The sequence below is a fragment of the Micrasema longulum genome, unplaced genomic scaffold (genome assembly GCF_059751315.1).
Source record: "Micrasema longulum isolate JH-2025_06_02 unplaced genomic scaffold, ASM5975131v1 h1tg002908l, whole genome shotgun sequence".
NCBI lineage: Eukaryota > Metazoa > Arthropoda > Insecta > Trichoptera > Brachycentridae > Micrasema > Micrasema longulum.
The window spans coordinates 24,742-49,134 of NW_028280027.1; the positions used below are offsets into that span (position 1 = coordinate 24,742).

Consider the following 24,393-nt stretch of genomic DNA (forward strand, 5'->3'; position numbering starts at 1 on the left):
TGACTATCAATAACTTTAATATAATATAAGCAAAATCATCTAAATATTCAAACAACGCTCGCTCTGTTCAGCGAATCAATCTTCAAGCCGTCGTCCTTTGAAATCCCGAACACTTTTAAAACGGCGTTTTTATATTTATGCATCTGGTAATCATTCTCACCGATGTTCATCATCTCGGAAACAGCTTCTTCGTACTCGTCGATCCCGGGGATGCGTCGCTCGTCGAGTTCCGTCGACGCCGCACTCCCGAAACTCGCGTACTCGACGAGCGCGGCCTTCGAAGCGTTCCTACTCCAGACGTAGACCTCCATATCGTCTTCTTTCTTGTCCGCCTCCCAGTCTTCGGTGTTCCATGCTTCGTGGAATATAGCGGTGAGCAGATAGTTCGCGTAGTCCAGATTCTGCTTTCTCGTCGGGCAGCGGTCGGTGACGATCGTCAGGTAGTCGGTCTGTTCGTCGTAGCGCTCGCCGACGATCCGAAAGAGCTTGTCGCGCGCGTGCTCATCGAGCGGTATCTTCGACAGCTTGATGCGCACGGATACGATCCGGCTCAGGGGGTTCCGGACCGAAGGACCGCTGTGGCAGTAGTCGGAGGTGATCACTTCGAGGGGGAAGGCCTCCGCGATCCGGTCGTCGTCGAGTCCGGGGGGCCAGGGGGTGCAGAAGGGCGCGAGGGCGGCGCAGTGGGCGGCGACGGCGGGGGGCGTGAGGTGGAGGAAGTTGGGGATCTTCATCAGCTCGTGGTTGCTCGTCGCTGGGGGCGGGGCGCTGCCGAGCGGCACGTAGCCCTGGCGCAGGGGCAGGGGAACACACGCCGGGTGGAAACTGCGAGCCCCGGGCCATACCCAACTCCACTTCTAAACAAATAAACAAATCGTAGTTATTTACAACTCGTTGAAAATGGCCACCAAAATTGAAGTCTTTGGGTAAATTATAAGCTTCCATGTTAACTTTGTGGGAGTACGAGAATAGGGTCGGATTAGTTGCGATTACTTAAAATTTGCCGGTTGATGCCGCCCGTCAATTAATAAATGCGTTTGTAGTGTCTAGAGTCGATTATTGTAATGGTATCTATGCAGGTCTACCAATGAACAAAATGACTCGCCTACAATCTGTATTGAATGCCGCAGCGAGACTTATTTTCGGAATCTCTAAGTTCAGTCATATCACTCCACTACTTCGGGAACTACACTGGCTACGTTTTCCACAGAGGGTCGAATACAAACTCTGTTGGCTTATGTATAAGTCACTGCACAACTCTGCTCCGGAATATCTAAGGGAACTCTGCATTCCAGATGAACTAGCTGACAGGCGTCTAACGCTTAGATCAGCTACGTCTACGGCAGAGGAAAAGTTATTATACCTCTACGCAGACAGCGCAATAAATTTGGTGAACGCGTAGGTCCTACGGCACGGAACGCTCTCCCAGCAGAGGCGCGAGGCGTGAGCGAGGAGGAGTGAGCGCAATCATTTTCCATTGAAATAATCCCACTGTGTGGTTCGCAGGGAACTGTTCGGGGAGGGGCTGCACTGGGCGGGCTGCACCATCATCGCGCTGCTGGGCCAGCAGCGCCGCTTCGAGGCCCTGGACTTCTGCTACCACATCCTGCGCGTGCAGAGGGTGGACGGCAAGGACGACACGGTCAAGGGGATAGTGAGTAGCTGGAGATAAACTCGACAAAAAAATGTTTGGTTTAATTTAAGTCAAGTCGGCTTCGTGGCGTTATGGTCAGCGCGTTTGCCTGCCGCGCGAGAAGTCTCAGGTTCGATTCCCGGCACTATCGACAAGAAATATTTATTTATTAATAAATAAACGGCTTCCGTATGTCGAGAGACTGGAAATTCTCGGTCTCACATCGCTGTGGGAACGGCGAGAAAAGGGCGACCCGATGGAGACATACGAGACACTCGACAGTCACTAAAGCTGCCAAATTTGGATCCCATGTTCGAGCCAAAACGAGACGCTCGTCTTCGAGGCCACAGTCTCAGGCTGGAGAAAACGAGATTCAATCTAAATCCACGGAAGCATTTCCTGAGCAATAGGGTTGTTGATGGTCGGAATAAGCTGCCACTGAGAGCTGATTTCAAGATGTAGTCTCAATGGGTTCAAAAACGGTCTCGATCTGTTTGGGAAAAGCTTAAGTGCACCAACAGCTAACTTTGGTTAAAATAGATTTAAGAATATAGCTTTAAGCTACTCGCTTAAAATCAATAAAATAATAATAATTGTATTTTAAGCATTAACTTTGTTACAATATTTTGGGTTTGGAGCTAAAAAATCAAGTATTTTTGTCTTGTAAGGATGGGAAGCGTAATGTGAGATGGGTACGATCTTTAAAACTAGACAGGAGAGAACTGAAGGAAATATTATTTATTACAATATTTTGAGTTTGCCCACATGTCCAAATTACAACATGGATAGAGAAAATTTCGGAGAAGGGAATATGGAAATCTAGGTATTTACAGGGCGTATGACCTGCCATTGGTTGGTTTAAGTGGCCACATCACACACTGCGTGACATTCACTATTTTACCTGTGTTTAAACAGCCATATTTCTTCAATTCTTCTATCTGTTGATTTTAGTGTAGTCACTCAACCAGCCAGTGACAGGTCATAAGCCCTGTAAATGCTTAGACTTCCATATTCCCTTCTTTAAAAATTTTTCCATCCGTGTTGTAATTTGTTGACATTTACTGCGTGGTCAAACATTTTACTAAATGTTATTAAATATTTGACTATTCTATGTCTACTGGTTTCGAGACGCACCCGTCTCTTCGTCAGGACATCGATTAAACCAACATGCAAAACCCACTATCCACCTTCACCATAGTTGTTGCACAAAAATATAAAACCAACACAACATGCATTTTAATAAGCAATCCTTACATGCGCTGATTAGGTTACGAACACATTTTATGTTGTCGGAGAAATAGTTTTAAAAAGAGGGAGGAGATGAAGGGAGGGGCTTGAGTTTAATAGGTATAGGTAGACTTTAATAAAGATACAGGAGTTAAAATCTTACATACAAATAATAAAGAGTTAAATGTAAATGATATTGAAATATTTCGCTATCAAACCACCTTTCAATATAGCCCATTATACGATGTTTTTTTTTTTTTTAAAAAAGAATTATTTGCGTTCTTATGATTCACCCAAATATTCCATTTTCAGGGCCATTTTCAACGAGTTGTAAATAACGCACTATTAGAAAATGGGAATCAAGTTGGGGTAGAGTGGGATTCGAACCACGGACCTTTGGTCCGTGAGTCCGAGACACTGGCCGCAGGACCACAACCCGATTCCATTGTAATAATCACCCTATACCTTTTAAACTAAGTTATGAAAATATTTTGTGCTGCCGGAGTAATAGTTGAAAAAAGAGGGAGGGGATGAAGGGAGGGACGTGAGTTTAATAGGTATTGAGTGACCATTACAACAGAACATCGTTTATAGGGCTATATTGAAAGGTTGTTTAATTATTGATCAAAGGAAAAGAAACCTTTATTGTTGCGAAGAGATTCATCTGATAAATTAATTTTCCAAATATTATTTTATCCGATTACAAACCTTTAAAGTGAATTATCAAGTAGACAAAAGTGAGTTTTTTCGACACCTCCTTCTGTTCGCGTTCAATCGACAGAATAAAAGAGAATACATTATTGACTAATATGTTGTAAAAAAATAAACCCTTCCACTTGTTGACTTTCAATGTGGCCTCTCAAACCAGCCGATGACGGGTCATAAGCCCTGTAAATGCCCACTCTTCTATATCTCAAGGCATTGTCTTCTTCCAGCACCTGAAGCGCATGGTGGACCGCATACGCAGGTTCCAGGTCCTGAACTCGCAGATCTTCTCCGCGCTCAACCGGCACCTGGAGGGCGCGGGCGCGGGGGCGGGCGGGGGCGGCGCCGCCGTGGAGCACGTGCGCTGCTTCCCGCCGCCGCACCACCCCGCCGCCATGTAGGCGCGCGGCGGGAGGCCCGACGGCGGCCGGCGTGACGGGGGTCGCGACGGGGCCGGCGTGACGGGAGCCGCGACGGGGCCGGCGTGACGGGGGTCGCGACGGGGGCCAGCGTGACGGAAGTCGTGACGGAAAGACTAACGCCTTTGGAAGACAATGCTGTTTGCATTATATTATTGTATGAAATGCGAATGCTCCTTTTTTACGTACGAAATGATGTCATCTTACATTGTTCAACCTTCCCTTACTGTGCCAAAAACATCCTCGCGTTGCGGTGCTTTGTAGTCGATACACACACAAACATGAAGGATTTTCTATTGAAAAAATGGAATACTCATAGGCTATTGCTTCATCTACAACGTTCTGAGTATGTCCAAATGTTTGTAGATAGGCTGGATTTTCTCCCTAGGGAACTACTTAAAACCATTTTTTTTTCTCCCTAGTAAGGAAATCCAGCCTGTCTACAAACATTTGGACATACTCAAAATATTGTTGATTAAACTAACCGGTATAAAAATTTAAAAAATATTTTCAGGCGTTGCCCAGTAGGTGGAACGGTTCAGCCGGATGAATCTCACCCGCAAGATAAAGGTTTCGGCTCTTACGCTCCACAAAAGTCAACAAATGGAACAGTTGAGGAAATATGCATGATTAAACATGGGCAGAATGGTGAGTGTTACACGTTGTGTAATGTGGCCACTCAAACCAGCCAATGACAAGTCATAAGCTCTGCGAATGCCTTGACTTTTATATTCCCTTCTCGAAAAAATTTCCCTCTCTGTTGCAACAAATTTAGGTTGTTTGTTGACGTCGAAAGTAACAATCTTTAAAGCCTGATCGCCGATAGCTGTATGAAAGAACTGAAAGATTTAAGAATGGGAGCAAAAACGAGTGGCATAACTGTTGACTGTCTTCTGTATGCTGATGATGCCGAGCTTCTTGCCAGCAGCAAAGGAGACCTTCAATTCTTGGTAACAACAGTCTACGATGTATGCAAGAAAAGCTATTTGCTTATGAATGTTGATAAATCCAAAGTGATGGTTTTTGAAAGGGATGAAAATATAACTAAATGTGAGATCAGAGTGAACGGAGATATTCTGAATCAGGTAGAAGAATCTGTGTACCCGGGAAGTATGTTTACTAGGGACGGAAAGGCCCAGAGAGATATTGAAAGGAGGGTGAGTGCCGGGAACAGGTTGAACGGTGCACTAAAATCTACTTTGGCAAACAAATGTTTATCGCAGGAGACTAACTAGCAGCTCACAACGGAGTTCTCGTGCCGACTCTAATGTATGGGAGCGAAGTATGCAATAGGAAAAATGATGATGAAAGTAGGTTGAATGCTGTCGAAATGCGATCCCTCAGGCGAATGTGTGGTAAAACGATGTATGATAGGTGCACAAATGTCGAGATCCGTGAAGTGTGTAAGGCTGAGACACGCATTATCGACAGGATCAAGAAGGGGGTGCTGCGTCGGTTTGGACGTGCGGAGCGAATGGACAGCGAAAGAACGGCTAAAAGGATCTACGATGCGAATGTTGATGGATGCAGAAAACGAGGAAGACCGAGAAAGACGTGGCACGATCGAGTCCATCAAATACTTGAAGATGGACATGTCAAAAGTAGGAATAATCGGCGTGCGTGCATGAGAAGATGTATGAATGTAGAGGAAGCGAGGTCTGTATGCCAAGATAGAGTGTTATGGCGTTCTATCCTCTCTGCCTATCCCTACGGGGAAACGGCGTGATGGTTTGTTTGTTATCGCTGAAAACATGAAAAAACTGTAAGCTCACTCACAACGAAGCTCGGAGAGCTACTGTGGAGCGCTGGCAACTTTGCGATAAAATACTTGCAGCATTGTGTGTGTGAGACAGTCGTACTTTCGGTACTTCTTTACTTTATTCATACGCACATCGGTCAACCGATACACTTTTAGATGTAAATCGGAAATTTTAACCCAGCATTTATTTTATTTAACTCTCGTGTGGCTGTGATGTCACACTAGTCGACATAGGGCACAAGACTTGACATATCTCTCTCATTTTTTAAAATGATGAATTCGTATTTTTTGTTATCTTCAAATGGACATTTTCACACCCGATTTGGAAAGTAAAATTTGTATAACTATGCTATATGTAAATACAAAAAATATTTATCCTTGCTACGCGAAGAATGAATGTCCGCTAATTCAGCAACACACCTGTATAAGAGAGAGCACGAAGATATAAGTCATAGCAAGGAAGACAGAGACGCTGTTCTGTGGCGGGTGTCGTGTAAAACAGATTCAGTCTTCAGTCGGTTGATGTGTCTAAATAAATAATAAACATTTACTCTCATACAAATACATTCAAACACACCCTCTTACATAATCTAATATGTATGATTATTATTTGGAAAATTTCGTTAATATTGACAGCTCCCTAGAGGGTGGAATCCATTCCTTGTGTACAACAATTTGGACGAACTCAAATCATTGTTGATATATACTTTATGTCAACCCCTTCAGGTATCAGTAGCGAATGGTGATTTTATTTACAGGTAAGCTATAAAAAATGGGGGGCGCACGCGCGTGATATCCGCAGTATATTTATGATTTTTAATTTATTTTGCTATAACAGGACTAAATGATATGTTAATTTGCATGTATGTCTCAATGTTTTTTTTCTTTTTTCAAATGTCTGAACTTTAGAATATTCCGTCTTTTACTATAATCCTTAAAATACTGCTTGAATAAAATGACAGCTGTCAAACTAATGCCAATAGTGGTGGGAAATTACTGATCACTGATCATGTGCCGATCAAATCAATTTTATCAGTTTTTTCATGCAAACATAAAACTCTGTTTCAGAAAATTGATATGAAAACGAAAAAACAAGCCTATTATAGTGTGTTTAAGACAATTATTTACCAAAAAATAAGATATTTATACTTTTTTCATGAACAACAAAAAATGAATTATTTTTTATTCGATCAATTTACATTGCTCAATCTGTTCCATCTTTTAAAATTTTTGCAAAATTATGTAACCTTGTAAGAACGTCGTTAATAATTAGGTTTATTTTAGTTTTAAAACTGATTTTATCTATTAATGTTGACTTATATGTCAAGCATTGTATTTAAAAAATAAATTAACACCCAAGATACGAATGATTTTTCGTGTGTCAAAATACATCATTCCTCGGACGTTACTACAAAGTTATATCAACTGTCATTCTAATCAGCTATATTTTAGTGGCAACACGATGTTACATCACCGCGCGGGATTGTTTACCACAGTCTTTTAAGAGGTATTGAAGTTACTAGATGCAATGTGCACTGGCTGTACATCGCCTGGAAGGGAGGTTGGCAGAATGGGAGAAGTATGAACGGTCGTAAAGGAAAAGATATCTACTTAGAGAGTAATAGTAGTATTATATAGAAGAATATATCGTCGTAATTTAGGTGATAATTTTATGTAATTTAATACAATTAGTCAGTTATTTATAATAAATACCAATTTCTATTATATTTGTTTATTTCTGATCCCGATTCATACTGAGGTTTATTATAAACTTACTTTTCATAACGATAACCATAGAACTAACTATGGTTTCCATTCCCCTATGCCCAGAATTCTCCGGTCTGCCAACAAACATACCAGTCTTGATTTCTTCGATAACAAGTTGTCTTCTTTCAAACAATCACTGAATCAAATTATATTATAAACACCTCTCTCCCGCTTCCACTCCCACAAAGTCTACTGTATACCATTGTGTATTTCTGCTTTCCTTTATAATAATTTTCTATGCATAAATATGTCTTTAAAAATGCCCATTGGGCATATATATATAAATAAATAAATAATAAAACTACAAATGACTATCAATAACTTTAATATAATATAAGCAAAATCATCTAAATATTCAAACAACGCTCGCTCTGTTCAGCGAATCAATCTTCAAGCCGTCGTCCTTTGAAATCCCGAACACTTTTAAAACGGCGTTTTTATATTTATGCATCTGGTAATCATTCTCACCGATGTTCATCATCTCGGAAACAGCTTCTTCGTACTCGTCGATCCCGGGGATGCGTCGCTCGTCGAGTTCCGTCGACGCCGCACTCCCGAAACTCACGTACTCGACGAGCGCGGCCTTCGAAGCGTTCCTACTCCAGACGTAGACCTCCATATCGTCTTCTTTCTTGTCCGCCTCCCAGTCTTCGGTGTTCCACGCTTCGTGGAAGATGGCGGTGAGCAGATAGTTCGCGTAGTCCAGATTCTGCTTTCTCGTCGGGCAGCGGTCGGTGACGATCGTCAGGTAGTCGGTCTGTTCGTCGTAGCGCTCGCCGACGATCCGAAAGAGCTTGTCGCGCGCGTGCTCATCGAGCGGTATCTTCGACAGCTTGATGCGCACGGATACGATCCGGCTCAGGGGGTTCCGGACCGAAGGACCGCTGTGGCAGTAGTCGGAGGTGATCACTTCGAGGGGGAAGGCCTCCGCGATCCGGTCGTCGTCGAGTCCGGGGGGCCAGGGGGTGCAGAAGGGCGCGAGGGCGGCGCAGTGGGCGGCGACGGCGGGGGGCGTGAGGTGGAGGAAGTTGGGGATCTTCATCAGCTCGTGGTTGCTCGTCGCGGGGGGCGGGGCGCTGCCGAGCGGCACGTAGCCCTGGCGCAGGGGCAGGGGAACACACGCCGGGTGGAAACTGCGAGCCCCGGGCCATACCCAACTCCACTTCTAAACAAATAAACAAATCGTAGTTATTTACAACTCGTTGAAAATGGCCACCAAAATTGAAGTCTTTGGGTAAATTATAAGCTTCCATGTTAACTTTGTGGGAGTACGAGAATAGGGTCGGATTAGTTGCGATTACTTAAAATTTGCCGGTTGATGCCGCCCGTCAATTAATAAATGCGTTTGTAGTGTCTAGAGTCGATTATTGTAATGGTATCTATGCAGGTCTACCAATGAACAAAATGACTCGCCTACAATCTGTATTGAATGCCGCAGCGAGACTTATTTTCGGAATCTCTAAGTTCAGTCATATCACTCCACTACTTCGGGAACTACACTGGCTACGTTTTCCACAGAGGGTCGAATACAAACTCTGTTGGCTTATGTATAAGTCACTGCACAACTCGGCTCCGGAATATCTAAGGGAACTATGCATTCCAGATGAACTAGCTGACAGGCGTCTCACGCTTAGATCAGCTACGTCTACGGCGAGAGGAAAAGTTATTATACCTCTACGCAAACAGCGCACTAAATTTGCGGTCGCAGGCCCTATGGCATGGAATGCTCTCCCAGCAGAGGCGCGAGGCTGTGAAAGTGAAGTGATGTTTCGGAAAAAACTTAAAACCCACTTGTTCTCTAAATCATTTGAATAAATCCGTAGCACGTGACAACAAAATAAATTATTTTAATTAAATTACAAGTTTAAAAGCTTCAATTAAATTAACTTAACAATAGAATCACCATGTAAAGCGCCCTTGAGGTATTTTATTACGAAAATGGCGCTATATAAGTTATCCATAATTAATTAATTAAATTTAATTACTCGTGATCTGAAATAGGAGTCACATATTATTAAAATTGTCAATCGCGCCGATTCCCTCTAATACAGTTTTTACCACAGTGGGGCATCACGCTTAAGAGATGAGACACATCGGCCTTTCACATATAAAGGAGAATACTCATCGGTCATACGAAAAAATGCCTGAGATGTACAAAATTGAAATATACGCCAAATCGTATCTAAAATAGAAGCCCGTTACAATTTCAATAATTATCTGAAAACTCGGAAACTGCGCAGGATGTAGGAATAATGGCATGGATTTATTTTATTTATTTATTTATTTAAATCTTAAAGTAGGGCACACATATCATACATATTGTTATGTGTGTTCTAATAATAACATTACAAATATATTTAATTTATAAATTGTTTATCACATATGTCTTGACCATTATTTTAAATTTTGATATGTTTTTTTCTTCATAAATATTTTTTTCCATTTCGTAATACTTTTTAATTGCTTTAAATAAAATGGAATTTTGTGACTTTGCCTTTTTCCTAAATGGAAGTCTAATTTTGTTCTTTTCTCTAGTATTGTGATCGTGTTCACGCTGGTTCCGATCAATTTTTTTCCAAAATTCTGTTTTTTTATTAGAGTTTATAATTTTATGAACAAATATCATTGTATTGTAAAATATTCTTTGTTTATATGTTAATAATTTCATTTCATTTACCATCGACTTTACCCTCGTGTATCTGTTTTTTTTTCAAAATGATTCTAAAGGCTTTATTTTGTAATACAGTTAGTTTATCTATGTTTTCTTTGTTTGATAAAAATAAAATGCTACTACAGTAGTTAACGTGTAGTTCAATAATTGCTTTGTAAATAGAAGAAGAAGATTGTAGATTTGTGAAGAAACTAACACAAAATATCCTAATATTACTTTGCACGCCAGAAAACTATTATTACCCTTTCCCTCATCGTATTTGGTGGAATGTGGGTTTAGCGGCATAAGCGATTTACTCGTCAAATAACAAAATCGATCGGATATAACTAATAGAGAGATAAAGGGGACCTAAGACAGCATAGCTACATACCTACATAGCCTCTTCTACAAAATTAAAGATTTTATATCAAGAAAGGAAAAAATTATGATGTACGAAGCCTATGTCAAAAGTAAATTGAGTTAGATGATCGCCTTCTGGGGAACTGGTAACAAGACAGACATAACAAGAATACAAAGACAACAAAATAAAATTCTTAAACTAACATACAACAAGATTGTAGTAAATGGAGATAGTTTGAAACAGGTCGAAGAATTTGTATATCTGGGTAGTATGTTTACTAGAGATGGAAATATGGACAAGGATATTGAAAGGAGGGTTAGTGCCGGTAACAGAGTTAATGGTGCCTTAAAGTCTATCGTAGCAAATAAGTGTCTATCGCAAGAGGCTAAATTAGCAGTTCATAATGGAGTTCTGGTACCAACCCTAATGTATGGAAGCGAAGCATGGAGTTGGAAGAAAAGGGACGAAAGTAGACTGAATGCTGTTGAAATGCGATCCCTCAGGCGAATGTGCGGAAAAACAATGTATGATAGGTGCCCTAATGTCGAAATTAGAGCAGAATGCAAGGCTGAGTTAAGCATTATCGACAAAATTAAGAAAGGTCTTTTGCGATGGTTCGGTCATGTGGAGCGAATGAATGATGAAAGAACGGCTAAAAAGATTTATGATGCGAATGTGTCTGGTTGTAGAAGTCGAGGAAGGCCGAGAAAGACATGGCATGATCAAGTACAACAAATTCTTGAAAGTGGTCATGTGAAAAGTCGGAATAATCGACGTGCGTGCATGAGAAGATGTATGAATGTGAAGGAAGCAAAGGAAGTGTGCCAGGACAGAGTGGTGTGGCGTTCTATCCTCTCTGCCTACCCCTCTGGGGAAATGGCGTGATGGTTAGTTAGTTAGTTAACATACAACCTACCCTACCTGACCTCTACGACTGAACTGCACAAAAAAACACACCAGTTTGACATAAACTACTTGACTAAAATTGAGACCTTAAAAATTGTGCACAAAATAACACTGGGAAACATACAAGACGACGACATAATATTAGTCAAAAATGCTGACATACATAAATATAACACCAGACAACAAAAACACTATCATATTGAAAAAGCAAAGACAAACACAGGACAGTCAAAAATACTACATAATGGACTTAAACACTACAACGACCTACCTTACTACTTGAAAACTTTTATTGGAGACAAATTTAAAATCAATCTGAAAAAGCACATGATGACTGAACTAACTAGACTAGACGAGACATAAAATGACTAGACAATATTAAATTTCTAATGTAACCCTAACGGGTTTTTTAAAATTGTAAATAAATAAATAAAAAAAAGACTGAAATTAACTAAGTTAGATCCGAACATCAAATTTCTTTGAAGCAAGCGTATCTGAATTTAATCAAGACCACTCATAAAGATGACATAATTTTAACATATTACAACAGAGATGAAGAACATTTAAAGGAAGGTAATATGCTACCTCAAACTTAAAACAAGAAATTTATTAATTCCATAGAGGAATTCGTTATTATTGGTATTATATTTGCTTTAAATTGTTTAGAGAAGCAATTTAAATTACAGCATTTACATTTATTTCAACAGAGAGGGAAAACATTTTCAAGAAGGGAATACGGAAGTCTAGGCATCTACAGGGCTTATGACCTGTCAATGGCGGGTTTAAGTGGCTACTTTACACACAGTGTAACATTCACCATTCTGCCCATATTTGAACACCTTTATTCCTTCAATTCTTTCATCTGTTGATGTTTGTGAAGTTAAAGAGCTGAAATCTTTATTTATGCATGAATCCAGTCCTTGTCTACAAAAATTTGGACAAACACAAAATATTGTTGATAAATTCACTGGGTCCATGAAGACATATTGAAATTGAAAAAATAACATTTTTAGGCGTTGCCTAGTCTAGTATGTAGGTGAAATAATTCAATTAGATGAATCTCACCCGCATAAATAAGGTTTCAGCTCTTTAACTTCACGAACATCAACAGATGAAAGAATTGGAGGAATATAGATATTCAAATATGGGCAGAATGGTGAATGTTACACAGTGCGTAAAGTGGCCACTTAAACCAGTCATTGACAGGTCATAAGCCCTGTAGATGCCTAGACTTCTATATTACCTTCTCTTAAACGTTCTTCATCTCTGTTGTAATATGTTAAAATTATGTCATCTTTATTAGTGATGCAATGGGTTAATAATTAGGTTTTTTTTAGTTTTAAAGCTGATTTTATAAATGTATGTTGATTTATATGTCAAGCATTGTATTAAATAAATAAATTAACGTGTCGGATACGAATGATTTTTCGTGTGTCAATATAAATCACTCCTTAGACGTTGCTACAAATCTATATTTTAAGGACTGGGTGTACGGGACGCAAGGCAGCGCTAAGCCGCGGCCCCGGGCCGGGCTTTGACGATGAAATACGGCAACGGGCAGTCAAACGACCTGGTCCACGCGCATCTGCTCCGCGCGCGGCGGCGGCACCGGGAACCGCTTGGCCTCCTTCCTCTGCAGCTTGTCCCGCTTGGCCGTGAAGCTCAGCACGCGGAACTCGTCCTCGTCCGGCGGCCGCGGCTTGGTCAGGCCGGAGTACGCGCGCAGGCCGCGGGACGCGCGCCCCAGCGGCCGCAGGCGCGACATGGGCGCTGAGTGCGTGTTCCGCGCTCCGTCTCTAGATCGGAAACCGGCGGGAGGCTAGCGAGTAAATGTTATATCACAAATCGCGATCGGATATTGAACTGATCGAATTTTGGAGGTTATGTCTTGTGTCAAACGGCCGCCATGTTGACTCGAAGGCTGCTTCGTGCAGAATGTAACAGCCAATCAAAGAATTAAAATAAAAAAAACATAAAAGTACCTACTTAACAAATTTCAACAACAACGACTACAAACCATCACGCCGTTTCCCCGTAAGGGTAAGCAGAGAAGTTAGGACGCTACAACATTATCTTTGCATACAGATCTCGCTTCCTCTACATTCATACATCTTCTCATGCACGCGCACCGATTATTCCGACTTTTGACGGGTCAAGTTTCAAGTATTTGTTGGATTCCAGGATGGGAGAACAAAATCAGAAGTCGACTGCCGCATACTCCAAGCAAGGCTTGCGTTTAACAAAAAATCAAAGATTTTTGAGTCAAATAATATCAAACTTAAACTCCGCAAGCAACTTGCCAAGACATATGTATGGAGCATATTAATATACGGTTGTGAGACATGGTGCCTTACCGAAAGAGATAAAAAAAGGCTAGAGGCCTTCGAGATGTGGTGCTACAAAAAAATATTAGGAATTTGCTGGAGATACCACATCACTAATGACGAGGTTCTCAACAGAATCGAAAAAGGTAGGCACCTAATCAAAACCATCTTAGAGAGGCGAGCCCGATGGATCGGCCACATTATGCGCCATGAGGGTCTCCTGCCCGACATCATAGAGGAAATAGCTGAGGGGACAAATTATAGAGGGTGCCCCCGACGAGAATATTTGGAGCCAGTGTGCGAAGATTTCAAATGCGCCTCTTATGTCGAGCTGAAGAGAGCTTCAGAAAATGGAGGACGAGATGCGGGACTTTGCTGCAAACCAATCCCCAGGATTGAGACTGCAAATAAAGAAGGTCATGTCATGTCTTTCTCGGTCTTTCTCTGTTTCTGTATCCAGCAACATTCGCATTGTAAATATTCTTAGCCGTTCTTTCGTTGTCGATTCGTTCTACATGTCCAAACAAGCGCAGAGCTCCTTTCTTGATTTACTTAAAATAAACATTGTAAGGGGTTCGAACTGTCAGTAAGGTCGCAGAAAGTCACATCTCGAGACTTGAGTGTGGTTCTCTGATCTGGGCGCCCCGCGAATTGAAGTACTCTTTTATGCTGGAGATGATTTAGAAGAAATTTCTGACGTATCTTTACTTAAGAGAGTGCGGATAGCATCCGTGGTTGTACCCGTCCGACTTCATACTGGAAATGCTTGACTACAATAGCTTGGAGAAAAGAAGAAATGCATACTTGCTTATGTATTTTTTTCGATTTATCCGTGGTACGAGTATTACGATCAACATAGGTGTAATGAAAAGTGTTTTTCTTTATGTTCCTCATGACTATCTTAGACATAGGCAGCTTAAGCTGTTTTATCTTCCTGCTTGCAAAACTAACCTGCCGTTGGTAATGCCAGTAAGAAGAGCAATGTCTTTACTCAAACGTATTTATTTGGATAGCGATATTTTTCATATTAGTGAAAAAAAGTCCAGAGAGGAGAGCATCCCGTTTCTATAATTGCCGGATATTTTTATTTTCTTCTTTGTATACTTAAATCTTAGTATTAGTTTTTTCGTGTTATGTATGCATTGAAATATTTTTGTAATGTACGTAAACGTAAATAAAATAAATAATTTGAAATATCTTGCTGTAAGGTGTGATTCTCTCATTTGTAAGGAATGCTAAGATAAGAGATCGGATGCAGAAAACTACGGTGACAGGTGAGGTGATACGGTTGGCTGGGCCATATCGTTTGTTTCGAAAAGTAGCGTGGATGCTTGGACTAGAAAAAGGTAACTATTCATATGTCAATGTTAAATATTTCTAGTCTACAAAAACGTAAAACTAATATTGACTCCATATATGTTCGGCATACTAAATGGTATAATGCATGTGCCATCATTACTGGGACATGTAAAATTCCATATTCCGACTCATAGGTTGAAAATCAATAAAGTACTGTCCATCGATGAGCCTAAAACAATCTATGGTCTTAATTATTTTTCAATAACCCATCTTTGTCGTAATGTAAGCTCAATACAAGATTAGTACTTTTTAGTTTAAGTTTACAACTATTTAAACGAGCACTATAGTGCATAGTCCAGTCCAGATCCTGTTTTGATGTCCCTTATGTTTGTCAATGCTTTCCTTTTTAATGTTTATAACTATTCGTTTATTGTAATATTAATCTTCTATGAATTGTATAAATGAGCAATGTCCCAAATAAATAAATACTGCGGGTGCCTGAGACCCTTAACCAAGAATGCTTACTTTACAAGGCATCAGTTTCTCGACATCCACTGCTGACTGTTCGTCGTCAGTTTATGTCGAAATTACGGGACGTGAACCTGACTCGGGATGACGCACAAGATCTGGCAGCTGACATAGATCCCTGGAGGCTCTTCGTGGACACCATTTACTCCAATTAGGAAGGAGCGGGTATGGAATTATGATGATAATGATACAAGTTGCCCTACAATAAACACCCAAGGCAATAAAATAATAAATTATTATGAAAATAAAACTTTTTTATTAGTGTTACACACTTACATACATTAATATTAATAATTAACAACAAAGTTTTATTTTCATAATAATTTACAATGAAGTGTTACGAAGTAAATGCCGATTCAATTGACCATACAATAAAATAATATTCATCCGTCCCATCTACGTTTTATTCATTATGGTCAAGTAATCGTCTTTCCCAAAATCTATGATTTCTGTAACATGTCTCCTGATTTCTTATATCTATGGCGGTAATTCGCATTAATGGATTCTATGACGTTAGTCGTCGGGATGTTGTATAAACAAAAAACACAATTATTCTTCACAATTACACGAGGGATTAGTGAGTAAATAAAATATTAATTTATTTATAGTATGTTTGCCAGGAGCGAAAATTCAGAGAAAGAAGTGTGAGGGCCGAGAATAGGGTGAACAGTGCACTGAACTCGACCTTGGCAAACGCATGGAATTAGCAATTAGAAAAAAATATGATGAAAGTAGGTTGAATGCTGTCGAAATGCGATCTCTGTGTCGTCAAACTATGCAAGATAGGTGCGAATGTCATTCGTGCATTTTGCGAGGCTGAGATAAGCATTATCTTCGTTACCTCTACATGAGAGTATGGATACTACGCATTGCAGTACCCATCATTGTTCCTTTTAGGTATGCTCGGTATCACAAGTTTGCGGACCAGAAGGAGCGTTGCCGCGCTTATGATGGCCGTTAAACTTCTGATCGGGTTAATTTACAATCCCAACATTTTGTAGCGAGTAAAGTTATATGTACCGAGCAACTATTTAAGATCTAAGCAACACAGACCATTTATTCTTCCAGAATGCGGGACGAACTTACCGTTGATGATGCCTGTGGGGAGAATGATTGGTCCGTTAAACAGCCGACCGTGAGAGGTGGATCTTTTCCATGTTGGGATTACCAGTTTTAGACTCTTCCTCTCTAACTATATATCACAATGTGTATTAGTAACTTATTTGTTTTTGTTTACTATTGTGTTTATGGACCTTAATAATATATTGTTCTTTTTTATCGTGTTTTTGTAGATACCTAATGATATAATTTATGTACATCGCAATTGGCAGTAGTGCTGTATTGTACATTTTGATAAATACATAAATTATGGACAAAATCAAGAAAATTGTGTTTCGGTGGTTTAGACTGTAAGGGAAGGACGGATAAAAAGATTTACAATGCGAATGTTGATAGATGTGGCGAACGAAGAAGACTGAGAAAGGCTATTATTGTAACAGAACTAAATAAGATTCTCTGGTTATACCGCATACTGTGTTGTACACCGAAATATGCTACAAGTTACAAGGTTTCGTTTGTTTTAGATTCAAATTTAAAACATAAAAATACAGTACCTACTTCAAATCAACTTAAAATATGAAACCTGCAACTGAGAGCGTGAAGGCTGAACTGGGTGTTGCCACTGTGAAAGCTGAACTGTGGACTAATGATGTAGAAGTTAATATTCTCCATACTGGGGAAGGGACGCTTTGTCCGTTCAGAAGCGAGGTGCCAGGTGTTGCCACCGTGAAGGCTAAACCAAGGATGTGCGATGTAAACGGAGATATTCTCCTTACTGAGGAAGGGGCATCTAGTCCCTACATAAGCCAGGAGCCAGATGTTGCTACTGTGAAAGCTGAACCGTGGACTAATCATGTAGAAGTGGATATTCCCCATACCGGGGAAGGGACGCTTTGTCCGTTCAGAAGCGAGGTGCCCGGTGTTGCCACCGTGAAGGCTGAACCAAGGATGTGCGATGTAGAAGGAGATATTCTCCTTACTGAGGAAGGAGCATCTAGTCCCTACATAAGCCAGGAGCCAGATGTTGCTACTGTGAAAGCTGAACCGTGGACTAACCATGTAGAAGTGGATATTCCCTATACTGGGGAAGGGACGCTATGTCCGTTCAGAAGCGAGGTGTCAGGTTTTGCTACTTTGAAGGTCGAACCGGGGACTGACAATGTTGAAAGTCATATTCTCCATACTGGCGATGGGGTGCCATCGCTTATCAGAAGCGTGGTGCCGAGTGCCGCTACCGTGAAGACTGATCCGAGCACTCACGATGCAAACGTTGATATTCTCCATAGTGAGGAAGAGGCGTCAAGTCCCCACATGAGCGGGGAGCCACGTGTTGCCACCGTCAGCATGAACGTTTTGACACGTTCTAAAGTATTTTTCAGTCAAGTGTATTCTAAATGTAGGGAACCCTATACTGGGTTTGGTATATCTTATGTCTGCCCTGTTATCAAACGAGAGAAAACTATGCCAGCTCCCATTACTGAAGAAAAGTCTTTGGAAGGTAACTATTACTTGATTTATTTCAAATACTAACAAATTGATATCTTAATACGCCTTAAAGGTTTATACAACTTTAGACATGGCTCGATTACCCTCGTCTCTGGACAAAAATGAATTATTAGAATTCGTGTATTTATCAGGTTTTAACATTTGCGCTTTAACGTCCGTCAGTTAATAAATGCATTTGTAGTGTCTAGAGTCGATTATTGTAATGGTATCTACGCAAGTCTACCAATGAATAAAATGACTCGCCTTCAGTCTGTATTGAATGCCGCAGCGAGACTTATTTTTGGAATCTCTAAGTTCAGTTATATCACTCCACTACTTCGGAAATTACACTGGCTACGTTTTCCACAGAGTGTGGAATACAAACTCTGTTGGCTTATGTATAAGTCACTGCACAACTCTGCTCCGGAATATCTAAGGGAACTCTGCATTCCAGATGAACTAGCTGACAGACGTCTTACGCTTAGATCAGCTACATCTACGTCGAAAGGAAAAGTTATTATACCTCTACGCAAACAGCGCACTAAATTCGGCGAACGCGCATTTGCGGTCGCAGGCCCTACGGCATGGAATGCTCTCCTAGCAGAGGTCCGAAACTGTGAGAGTGAAGTGATGTTTCGGAAGAAACTTAAAACCCACTTGTTCTCTAAATCATTTGAATAAATCCTCAGCATGTGGTGACAAAGTACATTGTTTTTTTTAAATTAAAAATAAAAAATAAAATTGATATCTTTATATAATCACTTTGTAAAGCGCCCTTGGGGTATTATATTACGAAAATGGCACTATATAAGTTGTCCATAATAATAATAATACTGTGTTCGTTTTTTCCAAATTTAAAAATGATACCAAAATGACAGAAGTTATACGTCATTCGATAGAAAATTTTCTGCTCTACAAAACATTGTGTTTGCTTTTACGCTACATATGCGGTATTAGGTTGTTGTGGGTTGGACCTCCTACCCCAGTTATTATAATAGGCTTGTTTTTGCTTTTTTTATATTAATTTTCGGAAACAGAGTATTATGATTGTATGAAATAACTGATACAATCGATTTGATCAGTGATCAGTAATTTCCCATCACTAATGAAATTATTTTGACAGCTGTCATTCTAATCAAGCTATACTTTAAGGACCATAAATAAGATTATTAATAGTAATATTTGGCTGATTTATATAGCGCTATTTTTGCCAAAAATCACCTCAAGGGCGCTTTACAATTGTATACGTAAACTTACATTCTAACTAAGCCAAAGTTTCATATTTTATTTTCTGATTTAAAATTGAACGTATAATAAACTAAATAAATAAGATTTTAGTTGGGATTCGAACTGACTGGAACTGTCGACGATTCTTTTAAAGGCAATTGGTTCCAGGCAGAGGGGCCGGTAACGGCAAAAGCACGATCTCCGAATCTAGTGTTTTGGTAGCGCCGGATTTCGACAAGTTTTCCTCTGCCTGAATCAAATGCTGGCCTATATCTATCAGTGGCGAATGGTGATTTTATTTACAGATAAGCTATACAAAATATAATATATATTTGTTCCTACATACGAGGTACATAATATAATGTAAGTCATATATACTATAAATTTATATTTTTCTTTGGTTCTGTGTAATACAACTACTCTCATCCATGAAATCAACTCAAACGATGAAACTTCGTGATATATTATATTATAAAGATATATTATTTATTACTTTAATATATAATTCATTAAAAAATTAATATAAAATACCACTATGAATTCAGTCGATATTAGGTATTCAATTGAAATGTCAACTTGCCGCATTGTTCTAGTAATTACTAGTGCTAAAAACGGCCGTGTGGAGCGCTATACGTCCTGCAATAGGACGCATGAAGCTAATGATGGTCTTATGTCAAAAGTACCATCTCAAAGAAAAATAGTCCTTTAGAAACAATGTTTGAAATATTGTTTTCCAAATCAAGAATCTTCAAATAATTTGCGTAATCTGCAAGTTTAATCTAGGAGAAAAAACCCGCACTGGGGTTAATACATTCAAAATATAGTATACTTATTTGTATGAAAAAATAAGCTGGAATAATCGGCTAGTTTCTTGGCTCACCGCAGGCGCTGGGCGCGCTTTATTAAAATTTATATTTATATTAGGATAAAAATACAAACGGTGTAAATGATTTAAAATAAATGGTAATTTAAAGTTTATATTTGAAGCACTAACTTTGTGGTTATTCATTATAATAAAATAAATAAAAGAACTTTGTTTGAAACCGGTCGGTGAAAAATAAAAATTAGTGGCTAAAAACAAAGTTGTTTTATTTATTTTATTAAATGGTAATTAATTATTTGTTTTTCTGTAAATAAAGTTACAATCAAACAATATTATATATAGTCAAATATAATGGTAAGCTGTGCATAATCGCTTCTATACACGGTTCGCCTCTGATATCTATAGAAGAACGAATTTCTTCATTGGCAATTTATATTATTTTTTTTTTTTTTTCAGATTCCATCAAAAAGAATCAAGAGGAAGAGGAAGACGACGTTCCAGATTTAATTTGCATCAAAAAGGAAAATTCTACCAATTCGCGCGTTCGTAACGAAAAATTTATCAACCAGGGAAATCCGAACAATTTGATCGTTCGTAACGAAAGATTTTTCTCCTGTCCGGAGTGTTCTTACTTCTCTGATAGAAAGAGCAATATAAAGAAGCATCTAATAACCCACAGTAAAGAAAGACCGTTCTCATGTTCAGAATGCCGAAAAACATTTTCACAGCTTGTGTATTTAAAATCCCACATGTTTTTACATACCGGCAAAAAACGTAAAAATCTTAAAATGATCTCATGCACACAATGCAAATTCACCTGCTCTGATAAATATGCTTTGACAATGCACGAGCGTTGTCACACGGGCGAGAAACCATTTTCATGCTCTACATGCTCACGGTCGTTTTCATCTAATTCTCATTTAAAAAGACACTTTAATACGCATTCCGTCTAGAAACCATTTGTATGCTAGCACTGCAGTTTTGAATCCTGCAAAAATGATTAGTACGAGACGTGTATTTTAAGCAAGTACCGTTTTAATATTTAAAAAAAAAACAAGTAAACGTACGTTTCGGAACAATTTTATTTTTACGTCAAAGACCACAGTTTTATTTACTTTTAGACACCAGCGTAAAATGAACACTAATATAATGGAAGATATAAGGTTCCGCGTCAAAATTCTAAAAACAATCGAACATGTTTATTCAATACATACCCTATATATTATTCTTCTTGTTCTTATGCTTCCTCTCCCCGATGGAGGTTGGAAATCATCATTGCGATTCTTACTTTATTGGCAGCTGCCCTGAACAAGGACTGAGTGCTGCCATGGAACCAGTCGCGCAAGTTCTTAAGCCGAGAGATGCGCCTTCTACCTGCGCTGCGTCTCCCTTCAATCCTTCCCTGTAGAATGACTTGTAAAATTTTATATTTTTCGCCTCTCATCACATGCCCAAAGTACCCAAGTTTTCTTTTCTTTATGGTCTTCAGTACCTCTTTATCTTTTTCCATCCGTCGGAGAACATCATCGTTTCGGACTCTATCCACCCGGGAGATTTTTAATATCCTCCTGTAGCATCACATTTCAAAGGCTTCGATCTTTTTTGAAGTGTTTTGGGTGAAATTATGAATGCATGTAATAAATACAATTTAAATTTGTTTACAAAATAAATAATAATCTCTTGATATAAATAATGATTTTTAAAAATAAATACTAACTCACCAGTTCATCGGTACTGAATTAAATTCTCACACTTTTTTGAAAAAAGCATCGAATTTCATTTGCTTTGATTTCTGCTTCATTTCTTGCATAATCATAGCAAAACCTACAAATATTCAATTATTATTAAATAATAAAATTAAAAATATAATTAAATCTTTTAATTTTTCTTAAATACAAAACGAAACTAACTCGGAAACAATTTCACACAAACACAATAGACTGCTAGCGTACACGGTAATATAATAAAACAACGTGTAAAAGTGTGTCTGTAATTAGAATAGCAGCACCCACTGTCGTCTGGTGTCAGCCGAACCGGGGAATCCCACGCCGGCACCAACCAGCGTAATTGTAAATCGGCGTAAATCGAACCGGCGCAAAACGACGTTTACCTGTACAAGCTTTTGCACTCCGTCCTGATAGAAGTGTGCCGCCTTCGTCAAAACTTTTGGTACACATCGTGAGCACAGTTTTCGATAGTTTAAGCGTTTGGTAACAATTTCGCAGAGAATGCTGCTCGGCTACCGAAGAAATTGTCGAGTGTCTGTTCTTTTTCGCTTTTCGTCGACTTTCTGCACCAAATCGTCAATGATCACTGAGGGTCGCCCACTCCGTTCCTCGTCGTGAACATTCGTTCGGCCATCTTTGAAAGCTCTGACCCATTTGCGCATCATTCCATCACACTAATGTTTTGCCCATGCACTCCCAAATTTGACGGTGAATGTCAACTGCTTTCACGCCTTTAGCACTAAGAAAACGTTTAACTTCCTGTATTTCCGGCGGGATTCTCTATCGGCGGAGGCATTTTAAATACGCAAAAGCAAATTTAGACACGATCGATTGATGCCGTAATGGCGTCTGTGGCTTGTCAACAGACGTAGGTACTCAGTGCGCTTGCACGGGATACCGACTGCAATTCTGCCGCAGTGGAATGTCAAAACGATACGTATTTAAAAAAACTCTCCTCGTAATCACACAATAATAATAAATAATGTCTTAATATTATTTTGTAAATAAAAATATTGAATCAATTCGGCATCGATTTTTAAATTGGATGTTGAACTTATCCAAAAGCAAATATACCTACTCATTTTATATTTTACTCAGAGGGCCACAGCGCTCAGCCACCGTAGCGGATGGGCATGAAATATAGTTCCTCTTTCCATCTGTAACTTAAAATTAAAAAATAAATGGTTAACTGTTAAAAAACATCGAATTAGTATTTATAAGTGGTCAATATAGTTCAAACTATGCTGAATACTCACCTATTCCACGGTTCCACATGTTAGTAAACAAACATGGAAACTTTGATTTATTTCATTTATCTTTACACAAATTAAAATCATTACTTTTTACTTCTCACTTCTTTTCTAAATTAAAAAAATGTACTAAATGTTTTACATGTTTAACTGTTTATGCTATGATACATCAATACTTTTTATATTTAAACCCTGTATTTATTGTTGATTTGCTGCATATTTATGTTATAATTTCTTATTTAATTTTTCTTTATTATTTCACTAAAAACACTAAAAGTATTATATATTAAATCATGTAAATGAATGCCTCGACACGAGTTGTGCCCAGTGCGAAAAAAAATATGACTACTGTTTACCATTGTATACTTTTCTCGATATTTTTGTTCTTTTTTAATAGTATGTTATTTTTTCACGGGTTTTATTGTAATTATGTAAAAAGTTCATAAAACCGTAAATAAATACAACATTCGAAAACGAGACTAGGACAATCGAAATTATACAATAAGCTACCAGATAAAACTAAACAAGAGACTCCGCAAAACTTTTTAAAAGGTTTTAAAATATTATTATCAGCAACAGAGTATGAATAAAAAATTACATATTATTTTTGTAAAATGAACGTAATAATTCGTAAGGGTTAATAAATACATAAAAATATTTAAAAAACATAAAAATAGGCAATAACGTGTCTTAAGCTCTGTAAATGACTAGACTTCCATATTCCCTTCTTAAAATGTTTACCCCATTTTTTGTAACAAATTTAGTTTTCAATAACCTTCTTAGAGAGGAAATTCGGCCTGTCTGCAAACATTGTTTATTTTTATTTAAGTTTAGTGTTGTGCACACAGTGCTTTATTGATATAATTACAGTGTTATTACAAAAACATAAACCTAAAACAACACAATAAATAATACAATTTCTGACAGGACAACAAAATGTACAAAATGTAACAAAATGTAGAACAATTGCAGAATATTTGTATTCTTTATATCTTTAATCTTCGCAAATTTGACCACATAATCGAGTATCACACGCAACTACACTGGCTCAGTTTTAGGCATAGAAAAAACTTTCACATTCTATCACTTCTTCACAATATTTTAAATCCCACTTCGCCTGTTTATCTGAGAGAACTCATCCAACCTCTTTCACAACACTGACTATCTCTTCGTTCTAGTAACGAGAGAACCCCTTTAATACCCTGTCATCGCTCTAATTTTTTTGCCTCCTCTTTCACAGTAGT

At 38.9% G+C, this 24,393-nt stretch overlaps 3 protein-coding genes and 1 pseudogene across 6 annotated transcripts; 2 read left to right on the plus strand and 2 right to left on the minus strand.

Annotated features, from left to right (window-relative positions):
• On the minus strand, positions 1-1,189 carry LOC148271366 (small ribosomal subunit protein mS35-like). The gene has a single exon (XM_088241455.1). The coding sequence runs from the start codon at positions 732-734 to the stop codon at positions 48-50; it is 687 nt and encodes a 228-aa protein (XP_088097581.1). The 5' UTR covers positions 735-1,189; the 3' UTR covers positions 1-47.
• On the plus strand, positions 944-7,468 carry LOC148271367 (cytoplasmic FMR1-interacting protein pseudogene; annotated as a pseudogene). The gene is made up of 3 exons (XR_015825111.1): positions 944-960; positions 1,507-1,654; positions 3,796-7,468. The product of XR_015825111.1 is annotated as a cytoplasmic FMR1-interacting protein pseudogene (transcript).
• Positions 7,469-7,818: 350 nt separating this feature from the next.
• Positions 7,819-13,369, minus strand: LOC148271368 (small ribosomal subunit protein mS35-like). Its single transcript, XM_088241460.1, has 2 exons — positions 12,998-13,369; positions 7,819-8,675 (listed from the first exon to the last, which is right to left on the minus strand). The coding sequence occupies exons 1-2, from the start codon at positions 13,190-13,192 to the stop codon at positions 7,866-7,868; spliced, it is 1,005 nt and encodes a 334-aa protein (XP_088097586.1). The 5' UTR covers positions 13,193-13,369; the 3' UTR covers positions 7,819-7,865.
• A 2,672-nt stretch (positions 13,370-16,041) lies between these two features.
• LOC148271369 (uncharacterized) lies at positions 16,042-21,398 on the plus strand. 3 transcript variants are annotated; one of them, XM_088241471.1, is made up of 3 exons: positions 16,042-16,155; positions 17,162-18,135; positions 20,629-21,169. In XM_088241471.1, exons 2-3 carry the CDS (start codon positions 17,214-17,216, stop codon positions 21,123-21,125), a joined length of 1,419 nt encoding a protein of 472 aa, XP_088097597.1. In that variant the 5' UTR covers positions 16,042-16,155; positions 17,162-17,213; the 3' UTR covers positions 21,126-21,169. The 3 variants fall into 3 exon arrangements, with proteins under 3 accessions (XP_088097597.1, XP_088097595.1, XP_088097596.1); XM_088241469.1 differs by having other exon boundaries at positions 16,049-16,155; positions 16,871-18,135; positions 20,629-21,398; XM_088241470.1 differs by having other exon boundaries at positions 16,067-16,155; positions 16,647-18,135.
• The last annotated feature ends 2,995 nt before the right edge of the window (positions 21,399-24,393 follow it).

Coding starts and splice junctions, on each gene's coding strand:
- LOC148271366 (XM_088241455.1), bottom strand. CDS start 734: ATGAAGATCCCCAACTTCCTCCACCTCACGCCCCCCGCCGTCGCCGCC.
- LOC148271368 (XM_088241460.1), bottom strand. CDS start 13,192: ATGTCGCGCCTGCGGCCGCTGGGGCGCGCGTCCCGCGGCCTGCGCGCG. Junction 8,676..12,997: donor AGCAGATGCGCGTGGACCAG/GTCGTTTGACTG, acceptor TTATTTGTTTAG/AAGTGGAGTTGGGTATGGCC.
- LOC148271369 (XM_088241471.1), top strand. CDS start 17,214: ATGAAACCTGCAACTGAGAGCGTGAAGGCTGAACTGGGTGTTGCCACT. Junction 18,136..20,628: donor TGAAGAAAAGTCTTTGGAAG/GTAACTATTACT, acceptor TTTTTTTTTCAG/ATTCCATCAAAAAGAATCAA.